Source organism: Macrobrachium rosenbergii, chromosome 29 (assembly GCF_040412425.1).
Source record: "Macrobrachium rosenbergii isolate ZJJX-2024 chromosome 29, ASM4041242v1, whole genome shotgun sequence".
NCBI lineage: Eukaryota > Metazoa > Arthropoda > Malacostraca > Decapoda > Palaemonidae > Macrobrachium > Macrobrachium rosenbergii.
Genome location: NC_089769.1, coordinates 16,299,481 through 16,325,283, shown reverse-complemented (window position 1 = coordinate 16,325,283; position 25,803 = coordinate 16,299,481). Strand labels below are relative to the sequence as shown.

The window sequence follows — 25,803 nt, the reverse complement described above, 5'->3', positions numbered from 1 at the left end:
TCCAAACATTTTTTATTATAAACAATGCAACAACTAAACTGCAAATTTTATGGCAATATCTTTTGACAGTTATGAAGTTGTCATGAAAACACACAAACATTGTTGAAAACAATACTCCTCAAATATTTCCAATACACACCCCTGATAAAAACATAGGTATCAAAGTTTCCAAAATTCATAAAATATCACAAGTGCAAGATTCTTAGCATAGACTGGAGTCAGGCTGCAATATGGCAGAAATATTTACATTTGTAACTTGCACAAAGATAAAAAGGGCATTTAAGGTGATTTTGTCTTAATTGTATTATAGTAGCATTCAGTGAGCTAATTGCCACAAACCCTTGACTAAAATAATAATTTTTATACTTTTTACAAAGTAATATTTTACTTTAATATAAAGTAAAACACCACTGAGGGCTGCACACAGGCTCATTGCAGGGTGCCAGGTTGCTCATGCATGCCTTGACATAAGCATACTTTCAGATAACTATCTATTAGAGCAACAAGAAGCACAGTACCTCCGTGTGCAAAGAGGACTGACTGTCACTTATCAAGGATCTGTGCTTTGGACCACTAACAGCCCTAGTATTCACTTGCGTATTCACCATGGTGTCAGTTTGGGTGCAACAGGCAAGGATTTGCTTCTTGCAATATCTCCATGACTTGCTGATCCTAGCATCTTTGAAGGCCCAGTTGCCCAAGGTTGAGATTGCCTTCTCTGTTTTTGTCATAATCTGGATCTTCAGCCCAAAAAGTAGGCACAGTATAATTCTTGGTCACTTGTCATCCATGGAGACATTATCCCTCAGACGTGACTCTACATGCTTATGTTTCAGTTATGATTGAGGCAGCAGTGGTCATCTATAATAGACAAAACCTATGCACCAAAGTCAGGAAGTGAGTAATGATTTGGAATGGAAGAAGTATGAAAGGAACCTCAAAGCAAGAGACCTGTCGAACTTCTCTCTCTCTACAGATGTATAAATTTTCAGTTGCATCCATGGGAGGATGTGAAGTGCACTTGGATGATCTAGCTTCATTAGTGGGTGTGGAACTGTACATTATCCTTAAAATTCAGGTGGTGGTGGTGGTGTTAGTAGTGACGGCATACATCACCATGTGCAGGATGGTCATCTTCCCTCTTTGTGAGAGCAGACTAACAATCTCTCAAACTGTTGGCCAGGTATGCTCCGGGCAGGAGGAATTACAAGGGTAGGGTAACAACCTGATTGGTCCCTACATCCTCGTGCCACAAATGCTCTTTGAACTGTTTTGAGCACCAGTGACTGATCAAATGCCACCTGGTTAAACAAGGTCCTCTTGATGTTCTGCTTACCAGTTCCAGTTGCATTGGAGGATGCCTTTTTGGCATCTATGGGACCACCTGGAATACACCTTTCAGCCATTTGCTCAGATCAGTTCACAATGACCTTTGTGGCTCATCACTGGCCCCCTGCCAAGTACTATCCCAATCAGTTAGTGCTCATGTTCTCAGTTTTCATTGCCAGCCCACATGTCGAGGTTCCACCACTAAGTGAACAGCCTATCCCTTCACAGCTTGAGACTATCCAGCTTTCTTGAGAGAGGTTTTTCTTGAGATGTGCAGAACAGTCAGGAAGTCTTCTGCAGAAGTGTATCATTGGAAGTGGGCCATCTTTAATGAATGGTGTCATTGGTAGGATGTCTCATGTTGGAGCCCTCTTCAAGAATTGTGGACTGAATTCTTCTTTCACCAAGACAAGCTTCTTGCTAGGGTCCAACATCCAAGAAAAGAGGATATATGAACTATACGGTCTATTGTACCATCTAGTAGTTGGAAAGGTGAAAGAGTTCTCATTGTTATTTTTTAAATTTGTGGAAAAAACTCAAGATCCCATCAGTGTCTGGCCCAAGATTTGTGATCAAGATGAGATGCAACTGAGTCTAGTGAGTCAGTCACTGTTACTGGAAGAGGACACACAAGGTCAAAAAGGAAGTGCTGCATCTAAGGAACTTCTCAGTTGATCAGGTACTGGGGACAGGTGTCTAGAGATGCTAAACCATCTTTTCCTCTTTATTTGAGGGATATCATCCACAAGTCAAAAGTTCTTGGACATCATCCTTAGGACCTGTGATGGATGCTCATGTGTTATGTAGTCACCAAAGTTTAATTTGGATAGGTATGGATTTTGCCTGAGGTATCATGGATGCCATGGCCTGCTGAATATGTTCAGGGTCTTTTCCACTGCACTCTTATCATGCAGACAGTCTATGGCCATGATTCATGATTGTCTGGTCCAGTGCAGAGGAGTTAAATAAAAGGATTAGGGTTAGATCTATTAAAAAGTTCTGATTCTTCCTAGAGTGCAGAGTTCATACAATGACTAAAGTCTGTGGCATGAGGCTCTATCTGCCTTTGCATTGTTATATGCCAGTAGTAGGGGATGTTACAGGTCTTTCCTTTGCTCACATATGTGAATGGAAAACTGACTTCTGGGTGGTTACTGCCTTTGCTTGCAATTTTTACTGCAATCCTGTTATTGCATGCAGTTGGATAATATTTCCCACCTAATGATAAATAAAAGATGTAGAAGATGAAGGTTGGTATACTTCTTACGAACAGACTGCAATTTTCTTGTAAATTGCATTTTTCCTAGAAATACAAGCCTCTGTCCTGTAGCAAATTCCCCATCACTAACCAATCACAAATTTCTTCACGACCAAAGAAAAAGTAAGGGATCAGTCAGGAGTTTTTCTAAAGGACCATCCCTTCCCCTCCCCAAATTTCATGCTTACCTAAACTAAAGTATCCTGTTAACAGTCTCAATGACCAGACCAGCTGGGGGTTCGAAGATACTCCTATATATGAAAAATGTTTATCTACGAAAAATGCAATTTAAAGTGGATGTAATGCTTGAACAGTGTGTTTTATAAACAAGTTTTGTATGAGTTTTTATTGTTTTGATGCCTATCAATGGAGTAATATATTTAAGATTTCTGTAAATATATTTCTATGTCAGCATTTGTTTAATTGTTAGATATTTACCTATACTTTTTGAAACCATTTTGAAAACTTTTTTCTTGGCTGTTTCTAAAGGAATTTTACTCTTCATATTTTTTTAATTTTGAAATTTGCACCAAAAACTTATGAGTATTTGGTTTTAAAAAATAGTGAATGTAGAGATGGGATTTTTGGTTGCAAGAAGTGTTGGTTATTTCAAGTTTTCTGACTGAGGAAGCATTCAAAGCCAGAAAAAAAAGGCTTTTTTGGGTTCTCAAGTGGCAATTCTGGATCAAAATATGGTACTTACCCTTCCAAACAGTACCAATATTAATATTTTATGTTACTAATCTGTATGATACCAAATACTGTACTAAACTTTTGAAGGGTAACAACCCACCTCCCCCAACAAAACTCCTAGCACCTTGCTATTGGGTAGGGGCCTTCAGAGAGCAATTACTTCGAGCCAACTCTAGATTAACTACTTAAGGCCAAACTATAACTAAATTAGTTAGCTTTTTTAATTTTTAGCTGCTCCTTATTCTGTAAAGACTGACATTCAGGTCACTACTGCACAGCCTTGAATAAACTTCTGGTCACTGCTAGAACATGAAGGAAGGTAAGACTGGATGGCATGTCTCCTCACCTGCAGATTTTGACTAACTGACTGGGTTGAGCAAAGGAAAGGAATTACGTCAGACTTTACCCTTAGTGCTGGGGCTGGTCTCAACAGGCTGAAGACCCCTAAGCACAGATAATGAGGTGTATGTATATTTAGAATTTTCTCCTAAGGCATTCACCATTACGACAGAACCACATTAGTCCCCTATAGGTCCCCAAGGTAGGTAGAAGAATATCTCATACAAAATCAGTCATATTGCATACTACGCAAAATAACTTTTCATTTGGAGGTAATAAACAAGCTATGACATTGAGCATGAATATGAATACTGCTCCATGCTCAAAGAAAAAAAAAAGGAAAAGTCCAGTGCAGTATAGCTACTCTGGCACTATATCAACAGACCATCAACAAAGGAAAGAAAGAAACTTTTGAGTGGATTGATGGATTCAACTTGTCCTTTTCAACCATATACTTGGAACAAATAATGGTCTTGATTCCTTTGTTCTCAAAACTGAGAGAAGAATACTGATAATAAATTACAGTAATAGTTTATGCCCAACCCAGGAAATGTGTTTAAAACTGCACAAAACAATGAGAAGTTGATCGGAACAAGCACTAAGCTTAGTAATCTATTTTTCAGGCTTAGTACACACTGGACTGGTCCCCCATGCAAGTTAACTACTTAATCAAATGTCTTATCTTGGAGCTTTGCCTCACAGGATCCTTCACTCTCCCTTATAATGATAGGGGTGGGGAGGTTGCAGCTGTCATTTGAACCCATTATTCTGACTGATCACAAGCTAGTTCCCCTCTGACTTGTGCCACTTCTTAGGGCAAGGCTTAGTTCTCCAAAGTTTTTCCCTAGAATGAGAATACATACATCTCGGCCTCAAGGTCATATCAATCTCACATCCCTAAGTTAGACTGTGTAGGAGGTACAGGAGTCATTGATCTCCTCCTCCTCGTCATGACATAGAACATAGGCGATTCAACTTGCAAGTCGATTGTGAGACTATCCTCCCATCTTTGGACTCCTAAATAAAAAGCAATGGTTTCTATTTCCAAAAGAACAAATACTAGATTTTTAGTTGTGTATTTTTCCTCGGAATACAAACCAGAACCATGTACCATACACTCACTTCAACCACCCCTCTTGGTCCCTGTTAAAGTATACACTCCTGGCTTACAGCAGAACAACAACTTGCCCACCTACCTCCAATAAACAGAAAGTTGTATATTTATGCAACTATTAATCTTGGTTGCTCTCTCCCTCATGTTCTCTTTTATTTTGCCATCTAATTCTAGCTCTTAATCTTGCTTGCTCTTTCCTAAGTTCTCGTTGTTCCTCAGTTTCGTTTTGCAATCTAATTCTAGCTCTTAGTCTTTGTTGCTCTCTCCTATAGTCTCTTTCTTCATCAGTTTCATTTTGCAATCTAATTCTAGCTCTCAACCTTGCTTGTTCTCTCCTAAGTTCTTTTTCTTCTTCATTTTCATTATTAGCATTTTTCAGTCTTGCATACCTTTCTCTCTCCTTCTCTCTTCTTCTTAATCTTTCTTCAAGTGTCTCCTGAGCTCGTCTAATTCTCATGTTTAGTGCATTTTGAGCTCGTCTCTGTGCTGATCGATCGTATGTTTGGTTTGCTCTGTACTGTCTCATATAAGCAGCTCTTGATGGACGGCTAATAGATCTATCTTCTGGAACTTTTCTTTTATCCATTTTTCTGAAAGCAAATAAAAATTGAAGGCAAACTGTTGGGCTGTATTTATTTAGTTCAACATAAAATTTTTTCTCTTATCTTTGTACTTGTAAATGTAAAATTCAGCAGTGTTACTGAATTATCATTATTGTTGTTTGATAATACTATAGAAGGAAATTGCATAATCTAGTAACTTGGCTACTAGATAAATCATACATACAAAACACTCCCATCTACTTTTGAAGAAAGTGACTTACAAAAATCTGCATGCATGACATTAAAGGAAAATGTGGGGTTGGGGATGAGAAATTAACATCTTGGGAGCCAGATGCCTAGAAGTGATGTGCTACTAAGTACACCACTAGCTGAGTGTTGTACAAGTTGGCAATAAGTGTGCATGGATGTGCCATCAGCTACAGCATCAATACATCTCACTTCTCTCTCTCTGTTTCATTTTCACAATTAGCAGCCAGTACAGACAGACTATAATTTTCTTACATCATTCACTGATCAACAAAACCTCTCACTACAATAATAAATACAGTACAGTACAATGAAATTTAATGTTACACTGCTTTCACTAAACCTTTTTTTCCTTTTAACATTTTACTATATTAATAGAATAGTACCATAACTGTAAATACAGTAGCAACAAAGGTATAAAGCTACATAGCAAATGATTACATGTACTGTTCAAACTTTAAAAAGGTTTCTGTCTTTTAAAGTAATAAGTAAAAAATGAGCCGAACTTTCTTCGGCACAATCGTGTTTTCATCTTCATTAATTTTGCAATTTTACCGAACTAAAATATGTTCTGCTGATTATCAAAGGGAAATGTTATATTGTCCCCTGAAATAAAATCATAATACACATCTCCCTAAAAATGGTATAAAATCCCCCATCTCCACCTCTCAAGTCTAGGCACAACCTCTCTGGTTGGGTGATTAAGTCACCATTTGTCTTAGGGTAGGCAGAAGTTCAGGGACAAACTTGCCATTTAGTTTTTTAATTTTCTTCCAAATCATTTTGGATGGCATTTTTGAGTTATTCCCATCTATGTAGAACATCCATGACTCTTTTTGCTTTTTTAAAATATTTATTTTGTTTGGCCACAGCACATTGGTAAATAACTTTGGCTTGTGCTGTTCCACTCCTCTTATACTTTTTATAGCATTTTTATAGCATTTTTATAGCATTTTATAGCATTTCATAGCATTTTTATAGCATTTCTCATACTACTGCAGGTTTTGTTCCACCAAGGAACTGCTGGTCTAGAGGCTTTCCTTTCATTGTTGGAATAGAGGCAACTGCACTGTTGATGGTAGTATCACTAAAATAATTATATGCCTCTGAGATGGACAGAAATGATTTTACATTCTTCTTCATGAGAGCACACTCAGATGGCTGATTCTTAACTGATTTTATATGAATTGGGAAGTGGTCACTCCCATTTGGATATTATTCCTTCACTGACCATTCATAATCAATGTAAATACTAGAGGCATAAATGCTCAGATCGATAGCTGAGTAGGTATTGGAACAGACATTATGGTAAGTCATGGCTCCACTACCAAGTACAGTATATCATGACCATCCACAACACCCTCCAACATCCTACCCTTTGCATCTGCCATGTTCCCACCCTAAATGGGGTTGTGAGCATTAAAATCTCCAAGGAGGAGGAAAGGAGTAGGAAGCTGATTGATCAGTAAATGAATATCATAAGTGAAATCCAAATAAGGAGGAAGATAGATGGAGCAGACTGTCATCTGCTTGTTAAAATGAAAGTTACTGCTACAGCTTGGAGGTGAGTGTTAATTGATAGCAAGGAGTGTTGCAACGATTTTTGCGCAATAACTGCTGCACCTCCCTTAGCTCTATCTCCAATTGGTGGTGGAGAATTATATATTCCGTAATTTAACCCAGGATTATATTGTGTGCTTCCAAGCTTAGTTTCCTGGAGATATACAATACCTGGGCTATGATCATGGAGCAATACCTTCAGCTCTTCACTTTGAGCCCTAAGACCTCTACAGTTCCACTGTAGTATTGACGTGAAAACTATTTTTTGGGCTTGGTGGAAGCCTTTTGGATGGAGCCTTCTCATGTACTCTCTTTTGTTTATGAGCATTGTCAAGAAATGATTTGGAAAGGACTGGTCTTGACAGGTTTGGTTTATTATCTGTTGATTTACTGGTGTCATTTTGTTTCCCTTTCTTGTCAGGTTGTTTAAATTCAGGCTGGGGTCCTTGCATCGAGCTTAGTGCTTCGTATCTATTACTAAGTGATGCATGTTTAATTGGATTTGAGAGAGGAGAGGATGAGGGAAGAATGTCTCCTCTTTTGGTGCTTTTGTTCCTAAGTCTCCATTAAATCAGGCAGACTCTGCCTGAGACAATTCCAAGGTGGTTGGGTTAAGTGCCATCTAGGCTTGGAGGCTGGTGCTCTAGCCTCAACAGGCCGAGCACCTGACCCAGATGGCTGGGCCACTCCCACAGGGGTTGATGCACCTGCTACATTAGAGGGTGCTGCCACTGCACCCCTAGTGGTAGATAGCGGATGTGGCTTAAGAACTTGAGCATAGCTCCTAGGTTGTTGTCCTACTTGTCTTTTTGCAAAAACAATACTTTTATGCTCTGCATAGTTCCGCCTTTGAGATATCAATCCGTTATCTCTCAGGTCCGTACATTATCAGGTAGTTGGTGGTCCTAACACAGTTCCCACTGTTTAGCTTCAGATATAAACCCAAACCCAGCTATGACGTCTTTTCCTATTTATCTGGTCCAATAAATTTTACAATAAGTGGAATATTCCACAAAATTAGTCCAAATAAATATATCATCATGTATGAGACTCTTAGGCTCAAACCCCGGAGCAAATTCCTAGGGTTCAAGAGCCCCCTCACCATGTCAAGGTGGTCCCACATCGAGGGGGGGGGAGAAATCTGGAGGTAATGCCCATGTGCTTCCATCCAGCTTGCAGCCAAGCTTGATGATTACTAGAAAAAGCAGCCCCTGTACCCAAGTATCCAAATCCTGTGTACAGGACCTTCAGGTTTATTCCAGGTGCTGAAAACCTGAGATGCTCCACCTGCAGGAGGAGGAGGCTATCAAAAACCCCCACAGGATTGTTCCACACTTGGACATAAAACCCCTAAGAATGATACTGTTGCACACTTTCTTCTGAAAAAACTTGGAAGAAAGAGCAGACGCTTCCTATTCTAGCCCTAATAATGTTCCTGGCACCCTTTCCCAGACTAATTGAAGCAAGAACTCTGCCAGATGACCAAGGCCGTAACTGGCCATGAACCCCTTGACAACAAAACCATGGGTCGTGGGGAGCGTACTTAGCCACAAGAGCAAGCCCACTCATGACAACGTGAATAAGGGTTACCCATGATCATGACAAAGCCTTCCTAGAAGGTGAGACTTCTAAAGGACAGAAAGGAAGAAAAGGGTGGAATCATCTCTTACTAGGTCTGGAAGTTGGATACTCACCCTGGCCCTGTACGGGTACCCTGTCTGGCTTAGCCTGGCTAGCTAGTCTGGATCAGTATTCTTGGGTCCCTGGAAACCCAAGGCAACAGTTGCAGCTATGTTGCTGCCAAGTACGGTAAACCTTACTGTCACCCAACTTCAAAGTTGCTAAATCTACCAAACCTGCAAGGTAAAATATCTTAGTATATCAGATAATGACATGGCTGTTGTGTAACTACCAGAAGCTGTTACGTGTCCGATGAAAACATGCTCACCTATTCCTGGATTTTTCTGTGGAACTTATTCCCGGATTTTTCTGTGGAACTTCTCACTGAATTATTTGTGAAAAATTCGGTAATTCACGGATATTTTCGTGGAGAAATATTCACTAATTACTGTATTTTCAAGTAATTTTCATGACTAAATACATTTTTTATGACAAAAAATTTTTTACTAATTTTCAAACATTAATATTATTGTAAACACAACAAACTATTGATAAAATGTATTCTTTTTTCAACGCATATTTAATATTAAGGTACTGTATACAGTACCTAACTTCCCAGTGTTTCCCCATGTACTGTACAAAGTAAACAGCCAGTCGTTGAGATACCTCAGCGGACGTATCCCGTGCGAATAGGCCCAAGCTGACACCAGAGTGAACACTCTTGTGGACACCTGGGGAGTGGTCGAGAGCCCGAAACAAGAGTGCCCTTAACTGGAAGACAGTCTCCCCGAGGATAAAGCAGAGGTACGTGCGAGAAGACGGATGAATGGGCATTTGAAAATACGCATCCTTCACGTCCACTGTAAGCATGAAGTCGTTCTCCCTGATGGAAGCGTGCACGGATCACGCCATCTCCATCGTGAACCTAGTCTGGCGAATAAAACGGTTCAGGGGAGAGAGGTCTGTGACTGATCTCCAACCCACCATGGCTTTCTTTACGAGAAAGATCCGGCGGTAAAATCCTGGGGACCAATCTGACATGACTTCTACAGCACCCTTGCTCAGCATGGCTTGAACTTCTTGATTAGTGCGATGTCCTTCGGAGATCCAGGAACGTAGGTGCGGAGACGGACGGGGGTGGCAGACACTAGAAGGGTAGTAGGTATCCCTCCCCAAAGACATCCACTATCTAGATCTCGGCTCCGTATTGCTGCCATTTTGCCCAATGGCTCAATAGGCAACCCCCACCTTCAGCAGCAGTTGAGGGAGAACGCCGCCCCTAACGTTTCCCCTTCTTCTTCCCCTTGCCCCCTTTACCAGACTGGAAAGTAGGCTGAAAGGGGCGCAAAGGCCCACCCTTTCTGGAGGAAGAAGGCGGCTGGGTGTTCCTGTGGGATCCCTTCAAAGACTGGGACTTCTTAGGGGTCAAAGTAAGTGTTAGCCTGGCCTGAAGGCCGTGCTGCAGTGGAGAGCGAAGACCCGGAGGTCTTAGCCACTGCCTTGTGGACAAGGAGGTCGCTGCCATCAGCCCGATGCTTGTCCACCGCAGCATCTACCAACTCTCTAGGGAAGAGAGGCAGAACCCAGCAATGGTCCGTTCCTCAAGGTCACTGCCGACTCGGGTCCCACAGACCTGGCAAAACGAGAAAGACAGCGTCTCTTCGCTTAAGAACCACGTTGGCCAACAGGTTTGCCATCTGGTGGGCAAGGTAGGAGATGGCTCTACCTCCAGACTGGCACAGTATCCCAAAAGCGGAGTCCTCCCCAGGTACGATAGCCCCTGAGGAGACAGCCACTTTGGATACTGTGAATGACGACAGATCCAACCAGGAGACTGCCTGGAAAGCTGCCATGGTGGTGGCTTCCAAGGTTGCTGCCTCTTGCTGTGAAAGGGAAATACCCTCCACATTAAGTTGCTGCAACGAGAGACCTGGGCCTAGATGGACCAGGTCCGGGTCAACCTGCTTAGGCAGCAATGCCCCTTCCGAGGGTGTGTAGAATCGCTTCTGTTGAGGCAGAGGAGGGGTAAGCAACTTGTCAAAGTGGTTCGAGAAAAGCGAATTGTCTTGCCCAGACAAGACCACTCACTTGGTCGAAAACCCCCTCCCCAAGCGTGGACCACGGCAGCCCCACCGAAACCTTGGGTTCCTTTCTCAGACCCCAGAAGGATTTGAGGCGCGAAGGACGATCCACAGACAAGGACATGTACGAAGGACGATCCAGACAAGGACGCGGCTCCCTCCCTGCAATCGTTGCACTGATTAATCAGCACAATAACCTTTGCAAAGGTCCTCTATCTCAGGGGTGTCCGCATCCTGGGGTAAACCCTAAAGTCCTTTCAGGGTGTGGTCCTCCTGATCTACTCTCCCCGCTGGAGGGAGAACCTCGGCAGACCCCTGGGATCCTTCCTGCACTATGCGGGCATACGATCTGGTCTATCTAGGAACCAAGCTGGGAATGTAAGCCTTAGTAGTTGAACTCCGGGGAGACGACTCACCAGAGTCCCTCCTGTCTGACTCGCACCTCCTAGGGGAATCCAAGGAGGTTGAGAGGGCAGGCAAGGAGGTCTCCATAGCCAAACTTGCAGGCAAAGTCAGGTCAAAGGAGGGAGCCTCTGCTCGCTCCGGATTGAGGAGAGACCGCCCCGAGAGAATTTCCTGATTGTCCGCTCCCCCACAGCTTTCCACACCCAGCGAAGCAAGTAAAGAAGACAATGGGGAGTCCTCACCCTAAGGAGAAGGAGGGAGAAAAGATCCCGACAGGTCAGCCACCAAGGGAGTCATCGGGGGTGTATAACCCTCAGATGATGCCTTGGCGGGCTTCCTTCGGTACTGTCTCATCCCGTCAAACTTCACCCATTGCTTGGCAGACTAGGAACAACACTCCAAACAAGGTGAATTATGAGAACACACACATCCCTTGCAAGAGGAGCAAGGGGCATGCGGGTCCATATCAACATGAGAACAAAAGATTTGGCACTTCTTATCCCCACCCCAGGGTGAGGTTTATCCACATTCATTATGCAAAAAAGAAGAAAAGATATCCCACCTGGAAAACAGCTCAACAGCAGTCAGGGCAGAGAGCAAGAAACACGTCTGCAGAGCACGACGGCCGAAAGCAAATTGGAATGTTTACATCCAGGCAGGCAATACTCCCGCCTCCCGGACAGTAGTTAACTGCCTAACCACCTTGTTTGAAAGTTCAACAGCTGTTTCCAGTTTTGCTGAAAGTAATTCCTAATGTAAAGGACGGACAGTTTGTATATCGTGTCGGAACAGATTACAATTATTGTTAGACTCTTAAATTAAAAGCTAAAGCTACACTAGCCTTACTGCCACTACAGTCTGACAAAGGCAACGTTGATAACTGGTGTAATGGTGCAACGATTTACGCTTTTCGAAACAATCCTTTGGCAATCGAGCCAAGTGCTTAACCGATTGAGATGGATGAGAGGAAGATGCCAGAGGGCACAGAACAATCTTGTCCTAAAAACTGACTCAGCTCCCTGGCAGTAAACTTTTCCAACTGTTGCAAGGCAATCCTAAGCCTAGGCTACTGACATGAGAGGCCACTGACACCTTTCCTCTAAATGGGGACGCAAAAAATAGAGCATGCTGTCGGGAACACAGATTGGTTACTCCAAAGAAATTCAATCAAACCCTTAACAGATTCTAGAATAAAACTACCTTGTTCTCATTTAAGAATACACTTTTCCTGAATCAAACGGGGAGCAGAGGGCAGAGCTGAAGTAGTGGGCTCAGGTTTGTGCAGAGGTGAGGTGAGAATCTGGGACAGAGGAGGCTGACTGGAAAAAGTAGTACTCAATTATTAAGCAGAAAGGGGAGTAACAGGCCTATGCCCTGTTCTAACTAACAACCCCCTCAATTGATCCAGCTCTTTCCTCTTCCTATATTTCAGGATTTATTCATAAATTCAACTAACCACTCCCTACACTCTTCATACCCACTGTTGACACCACACTCCTCACCTCTACAACTGACACAAATTGTGTGCCTATCTTAGTCCACAGAAGGCATCCTACTGATAAAGAACTCATGCCTGCAAACCAATATTTTTGTTTCTACTGCCAGTTGAAGGTATCCTGAACAAATAGAAAAAATTTGCAGCACCAAGAAAAAAAGTCAACAGTCAAACTAGCGAATGTGTGTAAGACCCATACCAAATAGTAGCAAGAATAATTCTGAGAACAAACACATTCGAGACACATGGAGAACAGGTGAATTTGACAGTCGTCTGGGTCAGCCAAGTGATCTTCTTTTATATTCTGAATACTAACTGCACCTGCCAGCACAAAGATATAGCTTTCTTGAACATTAGGTAAGATTCATCAGAAATAAAATTTTTGTATACCATGGCATATACTGTAATAATATTCCTGAAATACCTTTAATAAGCTTAAAGTTGCATTATCAGGAATATACATAGAGGGAAAAAGTGTAGTCTATGCATACACACACACACACACACACACACACACACAAAAACACACATGCTCTTTACAATTGTGCAAGTTTAACTAGCCTATGATGAGTTTTGAATGGCATACAATCAACCCCTGCTATTCGCGGTCTCACAATTCACGGCTTCACTGATCTGCGGGTGTTTCTGTAGAGCATATCCCCAAATTATTCATGAAAAATTCTGCAATTCGCGGACTTTTTCATCAAGAAATATTCATTAATTAGTGTATTTTGATGTTTTTCAGATCAAGACTAAATATATTTATGATAAAAACATGATTTACTCATTTTCAGATATTAATATTAAAGTGAATACAGCACAATATCATAAAATTAATTTTATTTATTTAAGCAAATAGCTGTACTGCAGTAAACCCCTGTATTGTAGTCTCACGATTCACAGACTCATATTCACGGATTTCTCTGTGGAATGTATCTACCTATTATTCGCCGAAAATTCGCCCATTCACAGTATTTTTCACTGAGAAATATTCACTAATTACTGTATTTTCATCTCATTTTCATGACTAACTGTACTTTTCGTGATAAAACTATTAAAATACTCGGGTAATGCTCGAGTTACGATAATTCACCTTACGATAATTCAATTTTGCAATGGGGTAAGCAATTAATACCAACAGACAATAATATAAAATATTTTTTAATTTCGTGTGGGCGCAGGCAGCAGCATAATCAGGCAGTGAAAGACCAAATTATAACAGACAACTTTTCCTCCATCTCTTTATCCCATCTTCTAGTTAAAAAAGTAAAAGAGAATAATAAAAGTATTGTTAGTAACATTATACTCTCGCGTAAATGCGTACAGCCATAAACAACCAACCGAGAAACTGTTGTTTTGCTTATAACCGAATCGGATAACAACAGCCATTTACCTGGTATTTCAACCATCGTACGGTAATAAACAATTACCGTAGCTTATAGCACAAATGACACAAATGACGTTAAGTACTGTAGAATAGGACTGATATAATTTTACATTATACCCTTAGTCAGTATGGATAAAAGAGCGTCAAGGAAATATACTGATAAAAAACTTAAGCTGAAAGTTGTAGCTGAAGCTGTGAAAACAATGTTCAAGCTGCTAATGACTATACTGTAAATTATCGTGCATCGGCAACATGGATGAAACTCTATCATGATTCAAATTGGAGAGAAATTATTTTAATCAAAACTACTGGGCATGAAAGAACACATTACTGTTATTTTTATGCTGATAAACGATAAATACATAAAGCTCATATTATGATGAAATCAAGTGAAAATAGCGAACGGAATCTTTAATTTTTTTACACAAAACAAACGCCCCTAAACGGCCATTGTCAACTATTAACGAAAATAGATAAATTAATTTCACAACGAGACGTATTTTAGTTATATTTCGACTTGAAAACACTTCATAAAACGAAAAATAACCTTTTCCCATATAAATAAAGTATCTAGAGATTCATTTACACTAACTAGAAGCAAGAAAAGCGTTCTAAACTGAATTAAATAAGGCAAAATAAACGATTTCCAAACCAAAACACTGATTGCTATGACTGCAATTTATAATACAAAAGCACTATAAGCATATAATATACAATATTATTGGATACAGTGAATTAAGGCATAACATTTTAAAAGATGCATATTCGTTATGTTGACGTTTGTATGATACGATATGTGAATATAGAGTACAGTATAATGTTGGCTGCGCTACCGTATATGTACACAATATACCATAGTAGGCTAAGCTAATTCTTGTTATTCAATTTCACTTTGCACTGAATTATCATAAGTCACTTTGCATGAACCTCCAGAATTAGCTGATACTAATAATTACTATACTGTGTATGTATAGAGTATACTTTATAGTCTAGGCTAGGCTACCATATATGTATACATGGTACTGAATACCCTAGGCTATGTTCGAGATACATTTTGGTATTTCTTACGTTTTTTCCAACAAACTATGTTTTTTTTTGGAACCTAACCCCATCGTAAGTAGGATAATACCTATATAAGCATTTTCAGTTTGTTTTGTGTCTGTTTGAACTATCAAAATAAGTAGTTCTAAGCATTTTTTGAGGGGTTCTAAGTATTTGCAGGTTTTAGCTACTGCTTGAGGGGGTGTGGACGCATCCCCCGCGAAATCTGGGGGTTTACTGTATACTGTACTTGTGAATTCTAGTATTTTCCCGGTTCTGTAAAAAGAAAACGGGGCAGCCTCAATACTCTGAGAAAATGGCTCTAATTTAATGTAGTGTATTTTGATGTTTTCATGATTAAATAATTTTTTTATGCTAAAAACATGATTTACTAATTTTCAGATTTTAATATTAATGTAAACACAGCATAATATCATAAAATGTATCTTTATGTATTTAAGTAAATACTGTATTTACCAAAGTTGTGTACAGTACTCTAGTGTTTCCCCAGTTATGTAAAAAGAAAATGGGACAGTCTCGATACACAGCCTTGATATATACAGTGACCCCTTGTTTATCATGGGAGATAGGTTCCAAGACCGGCTACAATAATTGAAATTCCACGATAATTGAAATTCCACGAAGAACAGACAGCATTTACCTAATTATTTAACGTGTATTTGGACTTTTTAAAACCCTCCCTGTACTCTTAACAACCCACCCTTTACTCTATTAACCCTTAAACGCCGACTGGATGTATCATACGTCGACTAAAATTGTCTGTTGGGTGCCAAGTGGATGTACCGTACGTCGACTACAAAAATTTCAACCTTCGGTCAACTTTGACTTGACCGAAATGGTCGAAAAAAACGCAATTGTAAGCTAAAACTCTTACATTCTAGTAATATTCAATCATGTACCTTCATTTTGCAACAAACTGAAGTCTCTAGCACAATATTTCGATTTATGGTGAATTTTTGAAAAAACTTTTCCTTACGCCAGCGTGGTAACTCGGCCGAAAAATTTCAGAAATTCTTTCGTCATTTTGTCGTAATTTTTGCACTGTTTTATATTAGCCGTTACATAAAGTTTTATATATGAAAATGTGCGCAAGTTCATGTAAAATACAGCAAAATACAACCTATGGTTGTAGCTTTTATCAGTTTGGAAATATTTTCATATAAACCACGATAACTGCCAAAATTTCAACCTTAGGTCAACTTTGACTTTCGACCGAAATGGTAAAAAACGCAATTGTAAGCTAAAACTCTTACATTCTAGTAATATTCAATCATTTACCTTCATTTTGCAACAAATTGGAAGTCTCTAGCACAATATTTCGATTTATGGTGAATTTTTTAAAAAAACTTTTTCCTTACATCCGCGCCAGAAATTCTTTAAATCACGTTGTCGTAATGTTTGCACCGTTTTATATTAGTCGTTACATAAAGTTTTATATATGGAAATGTGCGCAATTTCATGTACAATACAACAGAAAATAACTCATGGTTGTAGCTTATATCAGTTTTGAAATATTTTCATATAAATCACGATAACTGCCAAAATTTCAACCTTCAGTAAACTTTAACTCGACCAAAATGGTAAAAAATGCAATTATAAGCTAGAACTCTTACATTCTAGTAATATTCAATCATGTACCTTCATTTTGCAACAAACCGGAAGTCTCTAGCACAATATTTCGATTTATGGTGAATTTCTGAAAAAAACATTTTCCTTACGTCCGCGCAGTAACTCGACCGAACATCTCAGAAATTCTTTCGTCACGTTGTCGTAATGTTTGCATCATTTTACATTAGTCGTTACATAAAATTTTATATATGAAAATGTGCGCAATTTCATGTAGAATACAACAGAAAATAGCTCATGGTTGTAGCTTTTATCAGTTTTGAAATATTTTCACATAAATCACGATAACTGCCAAAATTTCAACCTTCGGTCAACTTTAACTCGACTGAAATGGTAAAAACACAATTGTAAGCTAAAACTCTTACATTCTAGTAATATTCAATCATTTACCTTCATTTTGCAATAAATTAGAAGTCTCTAGCACAATATTTCGATTTATGGTGAATTTTTTGAAAAAACATTTTCCTTACGTCCGGCGCAGTAACTCGACCGAACATCTCAGAAATTCTTTCGTCACGTTGTCGTAATGTTTGCACCGTTTTATATTAGTCGTTACATAAACTTTTATATATGAAAATGTGCGCAATTTCATGTAAAATACAACAGAAAATAACTCATGGTTGTAGCTTTTATCAGTTTTGAAATATTTTCATATAAATCACGATAAATAGAAAAAATTCGACTTTCGGTCAACTTTAACTCGACCGAAATGGTCGAAAACTGCAATTGTAAGCTAAAACACTTACAGTCTAGTAATATTCAATCAATTAGCTTCATTTTTCAACAAACGGGAAGTCTCTAGCACAATATTTCGATTTATGGTGAATTTTTGAAAAAATTTTTTTACGTCCACGCGTTACGAATTCATGCATCATTTTGTGATAATATTTTCTCTGTGTTGCTTTGATCGTTTTACAATTTGCGAGGTTGCAAAAACATTGTGATTGGCAGTTGCTGCCACTGCTTCTTTTTCAGGTCGAACAGCATCTTGTAGGGGGTCATGACGTCATCGACCATGTTGCAGAATTGAACCGATCGAACCATATCATCGTCCCATTCCTGCGACCGCTCTTGCAGTTCATTAGCCAGGTTGCAGAGCCAGCGAGCCGTTCCAAAGTCAAGCCAGTTTGGGAGACAACTTCTGTTTCTTGCTGCGCTGCTGCTGCTGCTTCTTCGCTCGCCAACTTCGTCAACTCTTCGAGGTCTTTGTCAGTTAGCGACTGGGAGTGGCAGTCTAGAAGTTCGTCGACATCGCCCGTGGTCATGTCTGCAAAGCCCTCACCTCCAAGGATCGCATACAACTGCACAGCTTTCTGTACTGCCGAGTGCTGGATTTCGGTAGGTGAAAATCCTTTGTCTTCATAAACAACCTCGGCCACAACTTCTTCCAGTTGGTGTTAATGGTGGCAGGCTTCATTTCTTCCAATGCTTTGTGGATATTTTGGAGGCAGGTAGCAATTGTGTACTGCCGCCAGTATGCCTTCAAGTTGAAATCGTCGTCTTCTTGGGCGGCATCCACGGAAGCAACCAGATTCGCCAGGGCATTCCTCGTGTATAGGGCCTTAAACGCCCTGATAACCCCCTGGTCCATTGGCTGAATAAGTGATGTCGTGTTGGGCGGTAGGAACTCAACCTGAACCCCCAAATATGACAGATCAGTAGCATGGCCACCAGCATTATCCATAATGAGAAGGACTTTGAATGGCATGCCCTTTTCTGTTAGATACACCTTCACTTGTGGGATAAAACACTGGTGGAACCAGTCAGAGGTCAGCATCTTCGTTATCCAGGCCTTTGGATGCATCCAATGTATGGGTAGCAGATTCTTGTTTTTGTTTTTTAAAGCCCTTGGGTTTTTAGACTTGTAAATAAGTCCTGGCTTTAATAAAAATCCCGCAGCATTCCCACATATCATGAGGGTCACACGATCCTTGTATGCTTTAAAGCCAGAGGCTTTTGCTTCCTCTTTGAACAGGAAAGTTCGCAAGGGTATTCTTTTCCAAAACAAGCCCGTCTCGTCCATATTAAAAACTTGTTCGGGCTGATATCCACCTTCAGAGATAATCTTCTTGAAGGTTTCATTGATGTATGTTTCAGCAGCGACCGTGTTAGCCGAAGCAGCCTCGCCATGCAAAGAAGCGCTTTTTAGGCCGTAGCGTTTCTGAAACTTTGCAAACCACCCTTTGCTAGCAGAAAATTGCAGTTTCTTACATGGTGAATGACTGGATGTCCCTGGTTGCGGATCTTCTACGTCTTCTTCATCTTCTGCTTCTTTGCGGTCGCTGCTGTCATCCTCTGGTTCCTTAGTGGCGAAGGTCTTGTACAGGCTCCTGCCTTTGTTTGGATAATGTTCGTACCCAAGGCTATGTTCTTTCAGCAGTCGGCTATCCATACAGCCAAAGCAGCTTCCATACGGACGATAGTTTTATTACGAGCCATAACCACTCTCTTCACCGACTTGTTAAAGGTGATGGCAGCTGTCTTCCTAATCTTCGCCTTGTCCTTGTAGATGTAGCGAATGGTGGATTCGTTCACACCAAAATGGCGGGCTACAGCCGCAAACTTTCTCCCTTCCTTCAACATGTCAAGAAGTTTCACCTTTTCAGCGATTGTCATCATTCTTCGATGGCGTTTAGGCTCAGTACCATCCTTGGAAGAAGCAGCACGCCTGGGAGCCATTGCAGGGGGGCGAAAATTGAAGCAAAGTTCAACAAAAACCACAAAAAAAATCACACAGCACAGCGTAAAGTAAACGTTCGGAGAGAAAGCTTGAAGCGAAGTGGCCGCGAGAGAGAGACAAGGGGAGATGCTGTGGGTTCTGACCATCAGTCTAAGCACCAATCACAGGTCCGATTAGAAATCGGGAAGCTCTGATTTGTTGTCTCCCTCCCATGCACCAATCACAGCCCATGTTACAACGCACTTAGTCACCGAGATGGTACGCTTTGTGTTTTCCCAACAATGGAACATGCGGTACTGTATAAACATCAATTCCCAGATGGTTCTTTTTTTTTTTTTGTCATAGGAGTTACAAGTGCAAATATGTGTCTTTTTGCTATTTTACGCTTGTTTTGTTGTTCTTAGACTAGGAAATACTATTTATTATTAATATTTTAATGGATTTATTGAGAAATTTTGGGTGTTCATATATCACGATTTTTCTAGAATTTTCCAGAAAATCCACGATATATTTTCCATTAATATATATTAAGAACTCCGCAAAGTCGTGAATTCGCGATAATCGAATCGCGAAGTAGCGAGGGGTCACTGTACTCTAAGAGAGAAAATGGCTCTGATTGGATGTAGTGTATTTTGATGTTATTTTCATGGCTAAATAAATTTTCTTATGATAAAAACATGATTTAATAATTTTTGGATATTAATATTAACATAAACACAAAATATCATAAAATGTTTTTTTTTAATGTACTTAAATTCACAATGAACTTGTGAACTCAGTGTTATAGTGTTTCCCCTTGTTCTGTAAAATGAAAATGGGACAGTCTCAATACTCTATGAGAAAATGGCTCTGACTGAATGTAGGGGGGACTTGAGTTTTAGTTTTCACACTTAAATGTAACCCATTTATTTTCAAGGGTAAAATGTTTTAAGATGAATTTGAAATATCAAAATGTTTCAGGATAACAGTTTAAGGTATATTTGGTGTAGGATGATACTTTAAGGCATACATTTGCTGTTGGAACCATTAAATAGGCAGTTACGAGTATAAGCATTTTATGGGGAAGGTGTCAAGTATTCGCTGGTTTTAGCTATTTGCCGGGGACTATGGTACCTATCCCCTGCAAACACCAGGGGTGTACTGTACTGATTTTGTGAATTTTCCACATACAGTGACCATAAATCAATAAAAAAAATACTTCCGTATAATACACTAAAATATACTTACAATACAGCATGCTACTACTGTTCTTTAACTGCTTGTTGTAAATAAGTACAAAATGTAACGCAGTATAATTAAGTTTTAAAATAATGCACAGGCCCATCATCTTTTAAATTTCCAACATTTTTTTTATACAACTTACACAAGCTATAAAAAATAAAACAGTATCCATACTTACAAGCCAAAATCTTTAATGAATGCAGCATAATCTTGTTCATCCTCCATTTTTAACACAACTCCTGTGCCTGAAAATTTTGACCTAAAGTCACCTTTTTCCTCTTTTCCTTCTGTACATGATGAATCCCGCTTAGGGTCAAATGGGTCCTCTTCTATGCTGTCAAACTCCTCAGGCTCAAGTGTGTCTTCTTTTATTCTGGCTGATTCCTCACACTCAGGTTCCTCATTTATGTAAACTGTTACTAAGTTTGATTCAATAGCTTCTTCCTTTATGCAACTTGATTCCATATCCATTCTTCAATAAACTATAGAAAGGAAATATAAATAATAGATAAGAACAATAGGGATTACAGTATTCCTGAATATAAAAATATTGTAGGCTACATGTGTTTTCCTTCACCATTCTATTTAAATTGTGGAAACTTTACTCTGTATATATTTTGCTCAGCCAGTATAATTTCATCAGGAAAATCAAAAGACCTTAGGCATCACCAAGAGTATGTCCCATTCCCTAAGTTTCTTATCTTGGCTCAAAATTAAACGATGTTTTCCACATTTTGCAACCAAGGATTATACTGTACAGTAAACCCCGTATTCACATTCTCATGATTCGCGGATTTCTCTGTGGAACATATCTACCCATTATTCACAGAAAACTCGTCCGCTCGCAGTATTTTTCAATGAGGAATATTCATTAATTACTGTTTTCATATCATTTTCATGACTAAATGCACTTTTTGTGATAAAACTATTAAAATACTCAAGTATAAGCAATTTTAGGAGGTTTTTCTTGTGTTTAAACTATCAAAATAGGCAGTTCTAAGTGTTTTTAGAGGGATTTAAAGCATTCGCAGATTTTACCTATTCGCAGGGGGGGGGTTGCAATATGCATCCCCCGCGAATACAGGGGTTTACTCTATATTTAGGCTTTCTTACTATTTTTACCATTCCATGAATAAGACAGAGGTATAGTTCATCTTTTTTTTTTTTGTCATAACCCATCAGTTTATGTTAGCCTACATGCCTACAAGATCCACTTCTCGACATGCTCCAAAAGAGCCTAGCTTAGCTGTCTGTACATTCAAGCTTCAAAGCACCTCAAGTGTTGTGGCCGAAAACAGCCACTCCACTTGTCTCTCCCATTTAAGATAAAAACTTTTGGTGTTGCTCCCCAGAATTTGATCAATTTGTGTTTTTTCTGTTCAACTGCTAGTAGCTTTCTTAGCATTTCACCTTATTTTTCCTTGCTGGTGGTGATAACTTAATTTTTCATTGATAGGGAAAATTGTGTAATGAATATTTTTCACTAACTCAGTTGTAACTAGTGTCTTACATCTACAGCCATAAACTTGACTCAAAGACAGCCCCGAAAAAAAAGTGACAGGTTACTGACAAACTTAACACTGAAATTCATCCTAGTTCTTCATGTATAGGTGCTAAAATTAAATATTCTCTCTTTCTCTAATAGTATGTAAATGTCACGAGACTGGACAGATACAAGCTAAATAAGCCACTTGAGTGAAATTATAGTCTACTTGGCTTACAAACTTTTTTTTTTTTTCTTTGCTATTTCTGGTGAAGCTTCTTGTTACAGCAATAGATTAGAAATCATCACTGAGGTGTATTAAGCCAAGACAATAGCCATAAGGCCACATTCATCATTTACTACCAAAATAAATAGGCTAACTACTAAGAACTGATTTATAAACTTTCAACTTCAAAACTATCTTTGCATTACAATATTTCACTTTTAAATAAACCTATGGTACAAACCCTGGTTTTGTACATGAAAAAATGTTGCAACCCACAAAAATTGAATATGAACACCTTTACAACTTACAGGACTAATCTATTTTCATATAATCATTTTTTTCAGTTGATACCAAGTTAATGAAGCTCTCAAAGCATTATAAATCTTACAAATATACGATGCTAATTTAAGATAAAAAATAGCAAATTTTTAAAATATTACATAACTTATATTCTAAATTTTAATATATCTTTTTAGTGTGTATGTAAGGAAACACGAGTAAATTTATTTATTGTATGTATGTGTTCCAGTATGACAGCTTGTGCCTATGTGCACGTTTTTAATTTCATTTTAATTCATTCATCATTGTACTGAATGTCTACTGGGTCCTAGTGCTAAACCTTCAGGCGAGCCCAATGAGAGCTGAAAGTCAGTTCAGTGGTCTTGTTAAACTACTTTAATAATAATAATAATAATAATAATAATAATAATAATAATCAAAAACCGAACAACCTTGTTGTGTAGAATAACCCACTCCAGATTAGGGTACATATGGTTAGTAGGCTTATGGTTCCTTTGACAATAGATTTCCTTAGCCATTCCCTTCTTAAACATATAGCTCCCTAATGACTTGCGAGTGAGCAGAACTGCTCCACAGCCTACGACCAATATGACAGTCTGGTTTTTCGGTAAGTTGCCAATACATATGAAACTGTAGCCTACATTTTTGAAAAGAGCTCGTCATCTAATTAGGACTTATAAGGTAAGACAATAGTGACCGCCCCCCCCCTCCATAGCTAATACGGCAAAACTGTAACCAGTAAACAGGCCTAACCCCGCTTATGTGGTATTTTATATTGGTAACTTATAAAATTTTAAAGGTTTTTCTCCCAGTGTATCCCCACCCAAAACCCCGAGTTCCCACAGGGTCCCCGAGTTCCCACAGGGTCCCCGACTTTGTTGGGTGGAGTTGTAAGTTAACAACAGTTGAACGACAATAAACACCACAACCTACTTCATCAGTAACACTGAAAGTTTAGGAAAAACCAATGTCAAATAATTCGTGCTGACCTCGCAATTGCACTCACAAACAGTAAGATGGAAGACAGAGAATATGAACGCAGGTACGGAATCCCTAAAGGAGGTGCACTGACATAACTATCCCCATACGGAGTCATGCCAGTAGGGCTAGTACTAAACACGGTGTTCATGAGAAACGGTTTCACGACTCACCATTCCAGACACGAAGTTCTATTGGCACAACTCACGGAATAATACTCTAAATACTAAGGCAATGGTAGAAGAATGATTCCCTTAGCGTTGAATCAACGCATTTTTTGTCGTAGTGGTAGTAGTAGTATTAGTCGAGTGCCATTTGTAACGGCTCTCTCGGTTTTCCTATTTTTCCTTTCCTTTTGCTCAAACATATTTTGTCGGTGATTCCATAGTATTTTATTTCTATAAATTCTTAACTATTTTCTGTTTCCTCTTTAGACAGAACTGTAAACAGTAGGATGTATATAAACTAAATTATCCCCATCACACAAATTTTCTACTTAGGACTGGCTGTCTTTTTCTACTGATGTTGTTACTGACTCATCTCACTTTTATGGCAGGTAGTTTCATATATGTCCTATTACTCACATTTCTTTAATTCTGTGGGCTACCAAAATGCCAGTGACACTCCCTAAATACGTGGCTTTCTCGGCATCATCTGCCTGTTTTTCAAATATTCTCTCATGGCTTCTTGATCTTTGTTGAGCTTCACCATCTAGACTTGAGTACCTAGCATGCTTTACTTAGCGTTTTTCATTTCACCCTAGAATTATTTTACAAGTATCTTGTGCTGTTGTATACTCTATTGTATCCCAGGTTCCAATCAACACTTACGATTTCTGTCTTGTCACCCAAAATCTCATTACTTCTGTTAATATTCACGTAGTCCTCACTGGTTGTCTGTACAGTACCTCCTAAACTATTGTCTCTAGAACTGAAATATTTTAAAATTCAGTGCTACATCTTACCACACTCTTACATATATTGTGAATAGCACCACAGGGTGGGTGTGTGTGTGGATAGTTTCAAAGTTTGTTGCTCCTTTTAGTGAAGTAACAAAAATCTAATGTAAGACATCTCTGTATCCCTTGGATGCACTACTGTACAGTATATATTTCCCAACTGTAATTTCTCGGTTTCCACATAGTTGTTATAGAGGGATGAATGAATTTGTTCATTTCCTGGTCGGTTGAAACGGCGCTGTTTGTCTGTGGAAATGTTAGGTAGACGGTTTTGGGAAGTTGCTCCAATGAAAGTGGACGGGCAGTTCGTCTGGTTTTGTTCTGGATACCGGTACCAACATTGATGGTGCATGTGTCTCTTCCTTTTTGTTCGTTGTTGGTGGAGGTCTGTTCTCAGTTTTTGTTTTGTGTGCTGTGATTGACCGTGGACCTTTTCTCCATCTCCAGCAACCGAAGATCAGGGTGAGTGTTGTTTGTTTGTGGGTTTGAATTCCGCCACATTGTTCTCCTGTGGAAACCACAATGATAAAGGATTTCTGTATAAAGATACTGATTTGCAACTTCATCAAGTTTATTTAGTAAAAACCATGCTGTGAGAGTTCACTGAGCATTTTTAAATGCTTTTTTTTTAAACACCTATTTTCAAGCTGTAGTCATCACCACATTTCCGGCATTATAAATTTCTTTTTATATTTCTGCTGTTTTATGTTTCATGCTGTAGTCTTTCTGAGCCTCTGGTTTTCTCTTCTGACCAAACCTTTATTTATTTTGTTTTCTTACAAAAACAAGGCTCTGATTTCAAATCGTTTATCTTTTCTCTGTCTTTTCTCTTGTGTTTTATTGTTTATAACCTTTAAAGCTCTTAATCTAATTTTCTCTATCCTAAGTTCTCTTTCTTCTAGCTTTTAATCTTTGATTCCTTTCTTCAGTTTCATTATGTCTTCATTGTGCTGTCCTAGCTTTTAACCTCCCGCCTCTCTCCCAAATTCTTCTTCTTCAGTTTAATCTTATAATGTAACTCCACTTCTTAATCTTTCTAGTTTTCTCCTAAGTTCTCATTTTTCTTTTATTTTGCCTTCTAATTCTAGCTTCTAATATTGCTTTCTTTGTTCTAAGTTTTCTTTCTTTCTTATGTTCATTTTGTAATTTACTTCTGACTCTAAACTCTCTTGCTTTGTC

General features: G+C 39.1%; 1 protein-coding gene across 2 annotated transcripts; it reads right to left on the bottom strand.

Annotated features, from left to right (window-relative positions):
* On the bottom strand, positions 1–23,975 carry LOC136854629 (uncharacterized protein C05D11.13-like). 2 transcript variants are annotated; one of them, XM_067131176.1, is made up of 3 exons: positions 23,695–23,851; positions 20,858–21,161; positions 1–5,323 (listed from the first exon to the last, which is right to left on the bottom strand). In XM_067131176.1, exons 2-3 carry the CDS (start codon positions 21,148–21,150, stop codon positions 4,852–4,854), a joined length of 765 nt encoding a protein of 254 aa, XP_066987277.1. In that variant the 5' UTR covers positions 21,151–21,161; positions 23,695–23,851; the 3' UTR covers positions 1–4,851. The 2 variants fall into 2 exon arrangements, with proteins under 2 accessions (XP_066987277.1, XP_066987276.1); XM_067131175.1 differs by having other exon boundaries at positions 2,112–5,323; positions 23,840–23,975.
* Positions 23,976–25,803: the final 1,828 nt, after the last annotated feature.

Excerpts from the sequence above, each read along its gene's own strand:
- LOC136854629 (XM_067131175.1), bottom strand. The coding sequence starts at position 21,150 with ATGGATATGGAATCAAGTTGCATAAAGGAAGAAGCTATTGAATCAAAC. Across the intron at positions 5,324-20,857 it reads TTCATTAAAGATTTTGGCTT|AAAAATGGATAAAAGAAAAG; the intron begins GTAAGTATGGAT and ends ATTTGCTTTCAG.